The sequence below is a fragment of the Lygodium microphyllum genome, chromosome 1 (genome assembly GCF_053477565.2).
Source record: "Lygodium microphyllum isolate KBCC chromosome 1, Lygodium_microphyllum_v1.1.10, whole genome shotgun sequence".
Lineage (NCBI taxonomy): Eukaryota > Viridiplantae > Streptophyta > Polypodiopsida > Schizaeales > Lygodiaceae > Lygodium > Lygodium microphyllum.
Genome location: NC_141135.1, coordinates 137865691 through 137881117, shown reverse-complemented (window position 1 = coordinate 137881117; position 15427 = coordinate 137865691). Strand labels below are relative to the sequence as shown.

Genomic DNA, 15427 nt, shown 5'->3' with positions numbered 1-15427 from the left:
TTAAAGTAAGGTCAAGGAGAAAATGTAGAAACATATATCAATAGGTTTGCAGCTATTTTTCTTAAATTCACATCTTTTAATGAAGCTCCTTCCAATATGGAGACAAGAAAGTTTATCCATGGGTTACATCCAAAGATAGATGACAAAGCTTGATACTTTGGAAGCAGCCCAAGATGCGACCTTGGAAGTTGAAGGACTACATATGCCATGGATGCTTGGTAAGTGCTCCAAAGAAGAACCACAAAAGAAGAAGTCTAAGGTGTTTGACCAAAAGAAATTAGATCAACAAGAGCCAAAGCGAATTAGAGGTACACTATCTTTGCCATCCAAAAAGAAGCTAACATATTGCCAAATTAGTAGAATATACTAGATAGTAATTCAAGAGTTGTTTTAATGTTTTTGGAAGTTCTAGAGCTGATTGTCACATCAGCTTTATTAAATTTTATACGATTTACAATCTAGAACAGGTCCATAATTTTCCTCAAATGTATTCTTTTCACTCATTTTTATTTGATTCATGCCTAATTTTTTATATGATTCATGCTTCCTTATATTATATCATGATTATGGATAGACAAATCTATTCATGTTAACATGTATTTATGACTATTTATTAATCATATTCCTAATTATTTATTTATTCACCATCTTCTTGATGTCTTTTGTTTCACACAAAGAAAGTTTGTGTGTTGATCATATCCTCCTCATTATTCCAATGATTTTTGTCAAAGATCCTAATAAAGACTTCGGAGTTGAAAAGTCCATCTCAGATATCTCATCTCAGATATGAAGAAGGAGCGAATCTATTCTTAAAGGACGGTGAAGTTTGTTTTTGCAGACACTTGATCTAATGAGTTACCATAGGAGAGACTAGAAGATAATCACATTGGCCTCATTTCTAGGAGCTCACCTCCAAATAGGCCACCTTATTGTGTGAGCCCAACACAAGAAGAAGAGATTATGAAGCAAGTGAACAAGCTCTTGGAGAAGGGTCCAATTAGACCCATTTCTTGACCTTTTTACTCTCTAGCCCTCTTAGTGCAGAAGAAACATGGGTCTTGGTGCATATGTGTGGACTTCAAGATTCTCAATAAAATTACAATACAGAACATGTTTCCCATACTAAGAATTGATGATATCTTGGATAGGCTAGATAGATCCAACATATTTAGTTGGATTGACTTGAAGAGTGGTTACCATTAGATAAGGATTGCTCTTGAAGGTATTTATAAAATAATATTCAAGACAATCTTTGATTTATATGAGTTTCTTGGGCTACCACTTTGTCTCACCAATGCATTTGCAACCTTTGATAGAATGGTGCTAAGAATCTTTAGAGCATGTTGGAAGTTTATATGTACTTCCTTTGATGATATTTTGATTCATTCAAAATATGAAGGAAGAAGAGCATAAGCAACACTTGAAAATAGTGTTTCAAGAACTCCGAAAATACAAATTTTATGTGAACGGAAAAGAGAGTGAAGGTTTTTTAGAAAAGATTATTTGCTTGGGCCATATTGAAGCTATTGTCCTCTGGTTGAGTCTGTCTCCTGCTGGAAAAGGCGTCTGTAGTACTCGGTGGCAATTTCCATCACCTCGTCTGGGCTAGAGCGGATCCTCCCATACTGATCTTGAAGGTTGTGTATCTGCTCTGCTAAGGTGCAGGGTTGATGTGTTTGGAAAAACTCCTTGCACATCGTGTCTCCCTTCCATGCCCAGAAGGCTGCTGAGTTGCGGAATGAGAACTCCGATCACTTGTCCTCTAGGCTGGCGATTGGTGCTCGTGCGCGCATCTCCTGTGTGTGGAGTATGGGATCCCCTGGTGCCTCCTGTAGTAATCTCTATGTGGCTGCTAGGTCATGCCGGAGTGCTCTCTCCTCCTCCCAGCTCTGTTACCTGGCTTGTAGGGCTGCCTCTTGGCAGATACTGCTCAACTCGGCTAGGACCTCTGCAACCTCCTTTGCGATCCGGTCCCTGCTACCCCACTCCCTAGTCCAAATCTGCTCAATTTGACTCTTCACCTCCTCCCTTGTGTAGATCGAGTCAAGGATCCGACAAGATCGTGTGTCTAGGGAAGATGCTGGGGTATCAAGTGTTAGGAGAATCGGGTAGTGATCGGAGAAAGTGGTGCCAGCCATATGTTCTATCTAGCCTACGTGAGAGCATCCCCACTCTCCCACATAGAACTTATCCAACTGCTCCAGCAAGACTCCGCCTAGCCGCTTGTATCCATAGCAGCCAGAAATGTCAGAAACGTTTAGAAACGAAACGTCAGAAACACGTTTTGTAATTTTCTTTCAAGAGGGGATAAAATAAGAAACGCGGGTTTTTGTATATAGGGATTTTTAATAGTTTTGACTAGGAAAAGAGGTTCTAAACCTCTATGGAACTCTCTCTTAAACAAAGAGTGGCTAATTGAGCTTGAGTGATAATAGAGTCAATTGAGAATAATACGTTACATATCCATGATCCATTATTGACTTGTCACTTATGTCAAAGTTAGTCTTTGGACAAGCTATACTGCCCAGTCACAATAAGCTATTAACTGAAAGAGTGACTGCTTGCCTTGATCTATAGAAACTGTGGTATATTCTTTGTCTCCTTCATAGCCACCTGTACCTTGGGGACTCCTGCGGTTGTCATTGCGTCCATGAAAGAGGAGGGAAGGACAATGTTGAAGAGTCGTCCAAAGTCTTCTATTAACTGGTGATACTCTATCACCAGTCCGAGGAAGAGTAGGGTGACGGGGGGTCTAAGGAAATTGTTGTGGATTGCAAATGCCTCCACTGTGAAACCACTGTACCAAGGAACCATGTAGATGGCCCCCTTCGTGGAATCATAGGGTGAACTTGCCAGTAGCTCACGAGTTGGGTTTGCTGAGGTGAGTCGTACCATGAAGATCCCTTGACATATTAAGACCACCTCCACGATTTGCGCTATGCCAATGCGCAGCGTGGAGTGAAGCCAATCCCGAAGCTGGGCCCTGGATGGGGAGTGTGCAACTACCTGACCAAATATCATTGTTTCTTTAAGCTCCAGCTCTGTGGCCGGGATGGCTAAGAGCTATTCCTTAGAGAGGACGATGCACAAGGTGTTCCACTAGGGGGCACTCGCAGAATGCATTGGTGTTTGACCAGAGGTTTCCATTGCGCGTGCCTGTTGAGATCCTACCTATCATGTTGTTGTGCTACCGGAGGGGGAAGTTGCTACAGAGGAAGGGAGTAATTGGAGGGTGGGGGGATCGATGGTGAGGAGGGGGGGATTGCTGTTTTTTGTGCAGGTGGTGGGTTTGCATGTCGAGGCCGGCGGGCTTGAAGGTGGAGGAGGCAGGGGGCAATGCAGGGGGGGGGGCAGAGCAGGGGTGGATAGCAAAGCCTTGCCTGGTCGGAGGGGGGGGGGGGGGATAGATAAGGGAAGAGGCGGGGCGGGGGTGGGCGGCAAGGGGTGGAGAGGGCGGAACGGAAGCGAGCGGGATAGGCGTAGGAGGCGAGGCAGGCGGGGCAGGCAGGGACAGGTAGGCCAGGCGCAGGCATTAGGATGCGGCCAAGATTAGACGGGGACGTGGAGCAATGGTATAGGTGGGGGCAGCGGTCGTGACGCAATAGGTAGGGAGCTCGGGGACCTGACTTTTTAATGCTTTTCATATTTATCTCTTGAAACCTTATGAAAGGCCTTCACTATTGGAACTTGTAATAGAGGATCCACTTGAAGTAGATCAATAAGAAGAGGTACTTCAATCAAAGCAAATAATTTTTTATATGATCAAGAAATGAAAATGAACATTTTTAGAAAGTTTCTTTTGAAATTTAAAAATTACTTACATTTAGATTCTAAATGGATGCCAAAAGAGTATTTTAAAGGCTATCCAGAATTGCTTGTAGCTTATGAAGAAGCTGTATGATTAGGAGTATTTCAAGCAACGTCTTGAGGACAAGATGGATTTCAAGAGGGAGGGAATGTAACCAACCTTTTGTATATTAACTACAATCTCTTATCAAGATTTATTAGTCTATGACCAATTTGATGCTTATAGAACTTGAAAAGCAATTTGTATTATTTTGAGTGTTTCAAAATATTTTCAAATGTTTATCTTTTTATTCAAGGGTGGCCAATGGCTCGAATGCCTTGTAGTTATACTTGCTTCATCATCAATGAGATATCCGAGAGAAATTAAATGTTTAGTTTAGGAATTAGATTGGCTAGAAAGTCCAGATGACTAAGGTTGGAAGCCCATAGAATGAGTGGTTTCAAAAAGTGAAACTAGATGCTCATTAAAGATCAAAGAAACAAACCATGAATTGGTGAACCTAGGTCCTATATAATTAAGCTCTCCAAAATCCAAATTTGGCAACTTCTAAAATTTAGGGGGTTATTATTTTTGGAAGGTACTCAAATGGAAATTCAGTTCATATCAAAGGCTTCAAAATTTTGCAAGAAACAATTATGACTTTAGCAGCTATCTCAAATTCTTAACCATTTGACAGATTTTTAGAGATTTAGAAGCTTCTGTGTTTAGAAAATTGACATGTGGCATCTAGAATAGGACTTTTGTCATTTTGAAAGTGACGAGTGTCCCTACACTTGCCATTTTCAACAAACATTTGTCATTTATAGCCTCTACTGTCTAGTTTTGAGTACCCAAGCGCCACACCTATTGAAGGTGTCTCTCTTTATTTTCCAAAATCTCTAATGCTGAAATTTCAGCCACATACTTTGTATATGCTGATTTAGCACTTGTTCAAGAAGTTTTTCTACTTACCTTGAACACATCAAAGCACAAGAGAAGGAAATCAACTTGGTGTTTGGTGTATGTAGAAATTAGAATTTTAAAACTCTAATTCTCAGATTTGCAGCGAATCAACTCCATTACATATGGTTCAAGCACTTTGTGCTTGTGTTTTGTTTCAATAAAGCCCTGTAAAGGGAGAGGGGCCAGTTTCCCTCTCATGGTGCTGTCATCTCTCTCTGTCTCTATGGATTTGTGCGCTTTATCCTTGTGCAAGGGCCATGCTAATCTTCTCTGTATCGTTTCAACTCTCCCCCCCACATGAAGATTAGCAAAGAGGAGTTGAACTGCGTCATCAGGGTGGATATTATTCAGCTACACACAGCCAGGACATGGGTGTTACCGGCCGAGGATTTGGGGAAGAAGATGTCCTTCTACCGAGAGCACCTTCTACACTTCACATCTAATGGCTTCATTATACGCCCGAGATACATGGATGTACACCTGTCCCACGGGGTCCGAAGTGCCATTAGGCAACTCCGTACGTCATCACACCAGCTACGGATCAAGACAGGTAGATACAGAGCAGACTCTCTCCCCCCAAAGGACAAGATTTACCAACTCTGCCAGCTAGAGCCAGAGACAGAAGAACATTACATGTGTAGATGCCGGGTGTACTACGAGATCAGAGGTCGCTTCCACTATCTCTTTAAGGAGGGATTCGGACCACTCTCCCAAACATTAGACTTCCGCGACCAGAAATGCCTCGGGCTCTTCCTCCTGGAACTACACTGACATAGGGACCACCTTCTACGGGTCCGGGACCAAATAGTCGGGAACATGCAGCAACGCACCCTCCAAGAGTTCTACAGACCCTCGGCCACCCCCTCTACAATGAGGACTGTAGTCAACCGACCAGTGGCCCCACTCCAAGGAGTCACCTTGGATAGAGCTACAGAGAGAGGCGGAGCTCGCCGCCCACACCCAGCAGGCCCATGCCCTTGCAGGAGACATCACTTATAGATATAGTGGATACTACAACGCCACCGGGCAGCCATACCCCGCCGTTTTAGCCTCTGCATGCTAGACAAGCCCATGCAGGATATCTTAAGATAACCACGCTCCATGACTAGTTTCACACTGCACTTGAAGTGCATCTAGATTGTAACGAGTTTGTATACCATTTTGTACCTACTCACCTAGCTCACCATAACACCAGATTGTAGCTTTACTGGGACTTGGAAAACTTCCTAGACATTTTGTATGTAACCTTTTGGTCTCATAGGCCAACTTGGCCTCTTGTAGACGTTAATATAACTTTCTTTCTTTCTTTCTCTCTCTCTCTCTCTCTCTCTCTCTCTCTCTCTCTCTCTCTCTCTCTCTCGATCGCTTGCTCTAGCCTCTTTCTTAATACTTCTCTCTTTCTCTCCCTCTATCTTCTAATTTTCATGGTGATAATTGATCAAGATTGTTAAGTTCAAAGTAGTATTATATTTACATTTTTCCCATTGCTTACAAGAGGCACTATTGGTGGAGGTTATTGGTAATAGAGGTAGCTAGTGCAAGTACTCATGAATTAATGTCCATCATGCCGGCCCAAGTGATGAAGGGGAGCCAATGGGTGAAACTTACCATCTTTGGACTTACAAGATGTCAAAATCCCCCATTTGCAAGGGGAGAGGGGACTTAGTGTAAAAACCAATTTAGTGGAGCCATTGGACTAGTACCTTGTGCGGCTGTGCCACTAGATATTGAGGTGGCAAGGAGAAGGGAGGCACAAAGGTTGTGTGGTGTGCTTTGTCACGGGAGAGAGGTGGGAAAGACCCCTCTTGGAGGGGGTGTGGGTGAGTTGGGAGAGGGGGGATCGGGCATGAAGGAACCACTTGGAGTTTTGTTGTTTTGTTGCAGGGGAGGGAGGGTTATAGAGGTGATGATGGAGATATGTTTGCAGAGGGGTAGGGCGTGCAAAAGGCACACATTGCTTGCCAACTCGCCACTCTGCTAGGTCTGCATAGTTGTCTTGCCATCTTTCCTCTTTCATGGCACCACTGGATTTTAATGAAACCGTTGTCCATTGTAAGGTGGGCATTGCTTGTGAGGTGGTCTCCCTCTAGGCCTTTTGTCCAAATCTAAGGTAGTTTGCCACCACTCATTACACTTGAGGTATCAACTTGGCTTCTTGGTGATGATCATCTTAAATCAGCTGCCAAATCATGGTATCACTTGTCATAATGAATTTTGCAATCTTGCTAGTTTGTGTGATGGTTACCTCAACCTTTGGCACGTTGGTGCTACCCATCGATACATGAATGGATGAAGCAGGAAGGATGATGCCAAAAGGATGGCTGAAAGTTGTTGGGTGGTATTCCACCACCAAGCTAGGGACCAAAAATTTTCCACTAGAAGTGTCAATAGGTGATCAACCTCTGAGTGGTGGGTCATTTCAGTGACCAGTCTGCATTGCTCTTATTTTCAGTTTCCCTTGTACCTTAGTATAGATCTCCCAATCACGTAGGAGCAACTGATGATAAAGAGGCCTGTGGAGACAAAAGAACATAGTCAATGTGTGACATTGTTTCTAATTTTGCATGCATCCTTATCTCCAAGATGCCAGTGTTCGATTCAATTCTTACTTTAGTCAGATTGATAAACAAGTACTTTAATGAGTTTACGAGTTTCGAGAAGTTGCAAGTCTGAATAGACAATAAGTAGTTAATGTCTTTGTTCAGTTTTGAGGTGCTACATGCTCGCTGGGCTATGCTAGCTGCACTTGGGGTTGTCATTCCAGAGTTTCTTGAGAAGTTTGGTGATGTGGAATTTTCTGAAGCAGTTTGGTGGCGAGTGGGATATGCTAAGCTTCAGGCAACTTCAAGCACTGAAAATTTAAAGCTTTGTCAGATTTTATAAACTGTGCTTTACAAGAGTTATCTTAGAGTTTCAGCATCTACTTGTCATTTTATCAAAAGTTCCATTTTTTAACCAGGGTGATACTTTGGATTATCTTGGCATACCGGGCTTACATATTGCTGGAAGTCAGGGCATTTTGGTAATAGCTGTATGCCAATTTCTCCTGATGGTAACTCTCTCTCTCTCTCTCTCTTTTTATTCCCTTCTCATAATGTTAGCAATTAAATTTATAATGTCTCCGATTATGTGAACTTTTTCATGTTGCAGAAACTGTGTACACAACTGAGATGATAGGTAGGAAAAGAGGCTTTTGAAAACTGAAATCAGTTGAAAAAGATGTTTGACACTTCATTTATACTTGTGCCGTAATAAACCAGAAAAAAGGAAAAAGAGACCAGGATTGGGTTGGTAGAGTGTGGAACTGGTAATGATGGGGTTCGGGTTGAACCCGAAACTATGGTAGAGGATTCTTGTGGGTATGTGCAAGTGGCAGGGAGTAATTTTTTAAAGCTAATAGATTGTGTGGACTATGAAGAGAGAGGGGTTGTATTATAAGGAAAAGAAGACTTCTTGTGTTACTAGAAAGTAAGGCTAAACGAGACGCATTAGAAGTGGGACAAGTGTTGGACACTTCAAAACTCATGTGGTAAGTGTCCATCTGTCCTCTAGATTTTTCCCTTTGTGAGATGTAAATGTCAAAAATAAGCACAAAAGAATTTAACACCATAGTCAGGGTTCAAGAACTACTAAAAATACCCCGTAACTTCAGAAGATCCTTGTTTAGGTTGATTTTTGATTTGAGATCCCTAGTTTTAAGACATTGTTACACCTATAAGTTCCTCTTGTAGTCATTCTATTCTAGTGTGATTCATGAAGGTGCTTTGACACACAGGCACATTTTACCTCTTGCTGGGGATGGGGTTCCGTCACGTGTGACTGCTCTCTCAGGCAGTGGTTTTTTGTACATTAGAACTATAGCTTGCTTTTCATTCAAGCAACTCTCATCTAACACAAGCTGTTTTCTTCTCTGGATCTAGCTATCTCTTGCTCTTACTCTCTCTATCTCCTAACTTCTTGCTTCACTATGTGTGGGTGGGTGCATGCTTTTGCTTCGCAGTTAGTCAAGAACTAATAGTGGTATTAGTGCAAAGGATCATACTTGTGATATTTGAGCTTCGTTTGCCAGTGCATGTGGAGTCTTCCACTTGTGCACTTTCCTCTTGCTGTTGCTCCTTTGTTGCACACGAATTTTGTGTTGGTTAAGAAGAGTGATAAGGAGGAGGAGAAGAAGAACTGATTGTGTTTTTTTTTCCTTGTGAAGATAATTGAATTAAATAGTAAATATTTACATCAGACCATTGGGTCAGCGAAGAAAAAATAGATACATATGAAAGTCTACCAAGACTCAACACAAAAATATCACACAAAAAGGACAGCTGGTGTGGAGCGAGCAATATTCAGCCAGGGAGCAGCAATGTCAAGAAGAACCAGATCAGTTGACACCATAGAGGAGATCTGCCATAACACTATATCACGAACACGGGCCACATGACCATAGATGGCCGATGCTGAATAAAAAATAAAGGCCTTCTGAGTACGCCAAATATGCCACAGGGCTGTCCATCTAAGGAAATGGAAGAGGTAAGAATAATCTGAATGCAAAGTAGACATAGAGGTCATCTTTCCCATAATCCATGAATGGGCTGATATCCGGTGCTGAGTCGCCGAGAACTACACACAGAAAACAAAACTCCAAATCTATCGAGCAACATGGCAAGAGACAAAGAGATGAAGCAATGTCTCATCACATGTAGTGCAAAATACACAATGACCAGTAGAGATCTTGCGAGCATGCAACGCATTCCCAGTTGGAAGACCCCCAATAAGCAACCTCCACATGAACACTTTACCCTGATAAGGAACCTTAGACTTCCAGAGTTGGATGAATCTTTCCTGCCACTTCTTTTTGCTACCCTAAATATTCCATAATTTATTAGCCTTTCCAGTGACCCATCTCTTGGCCTCCACCATCTGATGATATATTTGATTAGCTGACTTTTTCTCGAAATCATCAAGAAGCACAAACGTCCAATCTCGCCAAGGAGACGATGGCTGTAATGCAGGCAAAGGAGGGAACCTTAGAAGCCTGTTGTGTATGGACAACCAAATGTCATGATATCCTCAAGGCACCCGAAAGTGCTAACGAATATGCCAGAAAGAACAAGATGGGGCTGCCGGGGAATGATATCATCAAGAATTGTCTGCAACCCCAAATAAGCCATCCGATTAAACTTGTCTTGCTTCAAATCTTTATCAGGCCAGTCCAACAACTTGGAGGTAGCCAGTAGTTCTCATTGCAGCGAATTCTCCTCCTTACGAAAATCAGGAGGGCATCAAATTGCAAAACGTAACATCTCCTGCCAAGATGCAATCAAATGAGAAAGGAGAAAAGATTGGGAGACCTTAATAATAGGCCTTGTGGAATTAAGCACATGCCACCAAGAAGTGTGAATAACGGTGCTACCGTGCGAGATACTAGTCCTTTCCATGAAAATTTTTGCAATAGTGTCTGCAAAAGAGCTAGTCTCAAAGCAGCCATATGCAAATTAACATCCAATAAAGCTACTCCCCCTATCATTTTAGGAGTAGTCACATGCTGCCACGAAATCCACACCTGGCCCAAAGGATTCCCTTTCTTTTTCCACAACATGAATCAGATACGTTGAACTAGTTCCAAAAGAAACTTCTTAGTCTAAGGAAGTAATGGAAAAAAAACGAAATCATACTGGTCACGATACATTGAGCAACTTAGTCTCATATGAAGAGGCCAGCCTTGAGATTTCTAGTACATGAACCGATCATGGACAGGGATGACATCCAATTAAGCAAGGCATGGGGAGCTACATCAACACCAATAGGATAACCCAAGTGTTTGGTTATATCTCCCTTAGAAATCACAACTCCATGCCATTCCAAGGCCTACAAATCATTCTTCGTACAAGAAAGCAGTGTAGATTTCTGAGCATTAATATGAAGTCCCAATGCTAAAGCAAAAAGATTCCACTCAACCATTGCCCGATTAACGTTAGTGCAATTAGCCTTAAGGAACATAAAGGAATCATCAGCCAATGATTGACCCAAAAGTTGGGCACCACTGGGACGAGACAAACCAACAATCTCACCTTGGTCAGCCAACTTATCCAACAATGAGAGCATTGGGTGAGTGACTAAAGCAAATAGCAAAGGGCTGAGAAGGCAGCCTTGCCAAAGAGACCGAGACAAGGCAATTTCATCTATGATCCCTCCATTAAGTACAATACGAGCCACAACACCTTGACTAATGGTATCAACAAGATAAATCATGCGAGGACCAAATCCCATGGTGGACATTAGCTGCTGCAAAAAAGACCAGCTAACGTGATCAAATGCCTTTTCAAGATCAAGCTGAAACATAATATCCTATTCACTTGAAGCTTTGGCATAATCAATCCCCAGTTGAACATTCAAAATATTATGCATTATATTCCGACCCTTAATGAAACCATATTGACGTGGATGAAGCAAGTGCGGAAATGCTTTCTGCAATCTGTTGGCAATGATGTTAGAGAAGATTTTATATAAAGAACCCATAACAGAAATGGGTCTCCATTGTTTCAAAGAGGTCGGAGAGGGAGCCATAGGCAATAACCGAATGATAGCAATCTTCCAGTTTGAAGGCATCATACCAGAATTCCACACTTGCTGACACATGCGAGTTAATGGGTCCTTAGGCTGCTCAACATTGGCTGAAAACAGCTCATTAGAAAGCCCATCCCAGCTAGGGCTTTTCCTTTGAGGCAAATGGGACAGCACATCTTCCACTTCATCCTTTGAAATATCAGCCTCCATCATGTAAGTTGTCACCTACAGCTTAGGACCATTAGAAAGACTTCTGATTCCTCTTGCATATTGTCATTTGTACTAGAAGGACCTCGTGATGTTGTCATTTGCTCATGGAGGGCGCCAAACTGTTGTGACATGTGTAGAACTAATCCTTGGTGGCTACAAATCACATCACCGGCATCTCCTTGCTCTCTAATAGCCTTCATCTCTCTCATAATTACTAGAATAGATAGACTCCACTAGCCCCTAAAAACGTTTTCTAATCCCATTTTCTAGCATTATCTAGCTTATTAAATTGATTTTCGAAATATTAATTCTAAAAATTAATTTAATAATTAATCTAGTGTTCAAAAAATTAATTTCACCAGCCAATTTGTTTTCCAAGTATCCTTGAGTAGTTATTGATCTTTAGATTGACATTAATTAATTAATCAATGGCTAGCCTCTAATGTCACCGCTAACATTAGTTGCACCAAGTACCACCTAGTACCTGTCAGGCATAACTACTATAACTTTTGCCTTTGACACCCATTGCATCCTCGAGGTTCTTGGCGTATTACCATGAAATAACTGCCATGCGCATCACATGTGCTAAACAACCTTGCACAAATGTTATCAGCAAGATTAGAGCATCTCAAAATTTCATGTCCCTGTGATAGTAATACGCAATTGGCCTTTTGCAGATACTATAAGACAAGCAAAATCTTTTTACCTTTTATTGGGGTTTTCATAAAATTATAAAGGACTATGATTATATTGTTGAACCCTTGACATGATTACTTAAGGGTATCTGAAGTAAGAAGCAACACGTTAATCCATCAGTTGTTTGGACTAGTGAGCTCGATCAATATTTTTAAACATTGAAATGGCTCGTTACCACTAGACCAATGTTGTAGATTATTGATCTGAATAAACCTTTTGAGGTATGTGAGTGACTATACTTTAGGTGTTGTACGTTGTTAGGATGGCCGACCTATCGCATTCGAGAGCTGTAAGCTTGTCGATGCCCAAACACATTATATTACCCAAGAGAAGAAATTATTGGCCGTCATCCATGCACTCAAAATATGGCGTCAATATTTGTATGGTACCTGGTTTATTATTTGGACGGATTACCACTCGAAATGCCTATGTGATTAGCCCGATCTTTGTGGCTGCAAGGTGAGATTGGCAGAGCTTATACAAGTGTTTGAGTTCAAAATTTGCTATAGAAAGGACACAACTAATATGAATGCTGATGCTTTTAGTTGAAGTCATGAAGTCAATGACTTGTCCTTCTCCGAACTCTCGATTGATTTCTATCTTTCTCATAAAGGGCGTTGCCAAAGCGATCTTGACTTTGTTAAGATCTGATAATTGGTTTAAGAGGAATCTAGTAGCTTGAGAAGCTTGGACGCGGTCCGAACACTAGAAAGACCGGTTAGTGAGAGAAAGATAGCAGAAAAGTATTCCATTTGTAATAGATCACTCGGACTTTGGCCTTGGTCACGCATTATTTTTATTGGTCGCATATTAAGACTATGGTCAAGTCTTATATGCGTGAGTGTTTGTAGTGTTAGCTTAATAAAGCTGAACGGCACGTAGAGGTATGGCTATTGTACCCTTTACAAATCCCTAATAGGAAATGATGTAGTTTTCTATGAATTTTATAGTAGGATTGTGAAACTAGCTTTCCTTCCGTGGATGGGTGGTAATTCCTTGATTACAACTTGGTTACAGTAATAACATTTATTAAAAAAGTGAGAAATACAAATTTATTCACAATCTTAGACAATGGACACCTTGTTGGCTCCAAAATTGGTGCCTCTTTCGATATTTCTTTAACTTAATTGAAGAAAAAGTCGATGTACAATGGGATTTTTCCAATCGCTTTCGGTATTCCAAGTCCTTTTGTTGTCCAAAATGACCAACAAGTCTTCAATTTGATTTACCCCTTGATTTGGATAATCAATTGGCCTTCACCCACTTTGATCGAGATGGAAAAATGCCCCAAATTCATTGACTTGCTGGTCCCTCAACTTAAATTTAATGGAATATAGCTTTAGCCCTGTTGAATCCAAGTCTTGGAGCTTCCAATTTTTGGCATGCTTCTTGAGGCTATTGCTAAGCTCCAATTTTTGCTACAAATTAAGGTTTACAACAGAGAAATCTGAAAATTCTCAGCCTCTGGTAATCTTAATGTTGTAATCTTCGGAGGAAGGCTGTAGAAAGACTAGGAGATGAGAATGTTGACGAGAGAGAAAATTTAGACTTTCTTCGCGAAGACATGAAGAAAATCAGTCATTTACTGCTGTTGCCTATCTCAACAGCCTGTAGATGCTGTCGCCTGCTGTTGGGAGCCATCTCCTTGTTGTCACCTACAATAAATGCTATTGCAACTAGCCTAGATGTTGTCGTTTGCAGTTTGAGGGTCCCTAGGAGCTGTCACTTGTAGCCAACCTGCTCTTTCCTGCTGGAAAATGGAAGAAAAAAAATCCCAATAAGCTCCAACAGCTCCCCATGATTCACACAATAGAATGGTCACGTTTTTCCTCTTCTTCAGCCTTCCACCAGTCTTTGTGGGCAAGTTTGCCAAATGGCAGTCTTTCCAAATGGTTTTCTAGCATTAATCATAATTAAATATTAATTTTCAATCTTTAAATATTGAAAATTAATCTAATAATTATTTCGGTGCTCAAAAAAATAATTTGACTAGCAAATAATTAAATTGGCTAGACAACTTCCATTCCCGAGCATCTCTGCGCCATCTTTGACTATTAGGTTGGTGTTAGGTACCATTAAACGCCACTTCTCTAGTAACACTAATTCACACTTCTGGCCAAATGAATGATCTAGGCCAACAATTGGCACTAGATACCACCAAATACCTATGTAGCATAACTTATATCAACTTTTGCCTTTGACATTTGGTGATTTCCTCCAGTCCCGGTCTTGTAAATTTACTCTAATCCCAATTACACCTCACATGTGCAACATTTACTTAACTATGTGATAAAAAATTAATCCACATGCTAAGCGAGGCTTCAAAAATACATGTCCTCATGACAATTGCCTCCTATGAATTGAGGTCATGATGCAATTTGGGTTATGGTCGACCGATTGACGAAAATGGCTCAATTCATTCCTACAAAGGCGACCATGAAAAGCCATGAGTTGGTTGGTCTCTTTGTCAGATACCTTTATACACTTTATGGTTTACTCGATGAAACAATTAGTGACAAGGATCCTAAATTCATTGGCCATTTTTGACAAACAGTCTTTTAAAAACTGGAAACTCGATTGTCCATGTCGTCCTTAGAACACCTAAGACCGATGGACAAACCGAACAGACGAATCAAACCATGGAGGATATGCTTTGTGCATGTCTCTCGTAGACAATTTGATGGGGAGCGTTATCTTCCTTAGATTGACTTTGCTTAAATCAGTACTAAGCATTCGGCTATTGGTTACAACCCATTTATGCTTATGTACAATTATGAGCTAAAACCACAAATTTCCACAAAGCTCAAGGGGGTGAAAATGCAATCTATAGGTGACTTTTTGTACGATACACAGGAGATATAGATGCTTACTAGGGAAAGCATTAAAGTTGTCTAGGATCATGCCATGTTTAATGCTAACCAATATCGTACTCTTAGGGAGCTCCAGGAGGGCATGTGGATTTACCTTAAAGTCCCAAAGGACTTTGATTCAATGACTACCGGCAAGTGTTATAAATTGTCTTTGAGGTATTGTGGTCCTTTCCAAATTACCAAATAAGATAAGTTGCCTATCCTATGAATTGGACTTACCTTTGCAAATCCGAGTTCACCCTATGTTCCACATGAGTTGTTTGAAAGAACGGCTGGGATAAGGTAAACAGATTGTTCTGATTGAAGAAGTCCTGTGACTTGAGGAAACTGCGCGTTATGT

At 41.2% G+C, this 15427-nt stretch overlaps 1 protein-coding gene and 1 non-coding gene across 3 annotated transcripts in view; one reads left to right on the top strand and one right to left on the bottom strand.

Moving 5' to 3' along the window:
* LOC148041726 (Chlorophyll A-B binding family protein) overlaps window positions 1-15427 on the top strand; it is a 118005-nt gene that overhangs the window by 80852 nt on the left and 21726 nt on the right. For both annotated transcript variants that reach the window (XM_087681751.1, XM_087681742.1), the window contains 2 exons: window positions 7456-7588; window positions 7710-7802. In XM_087681751.1, the coding sequence (XP_087537877.1) occupies window positions 7456-7588; window positions 7710-7802 (226 nt within the window). The remainder of the gene's footprint in view (window positions 1-7455; window positions 7589-7709; window positions 7803-15427) is intronic.
* Window positions 4957-5054, bottom strand: LOC148041727 (U6 spliceosomal RNA). The gene has a single exon (XR_015692641.1). It is a non-coding gene; the product is annotated as a U6 spliceosomal RNA (small nuclear RNA).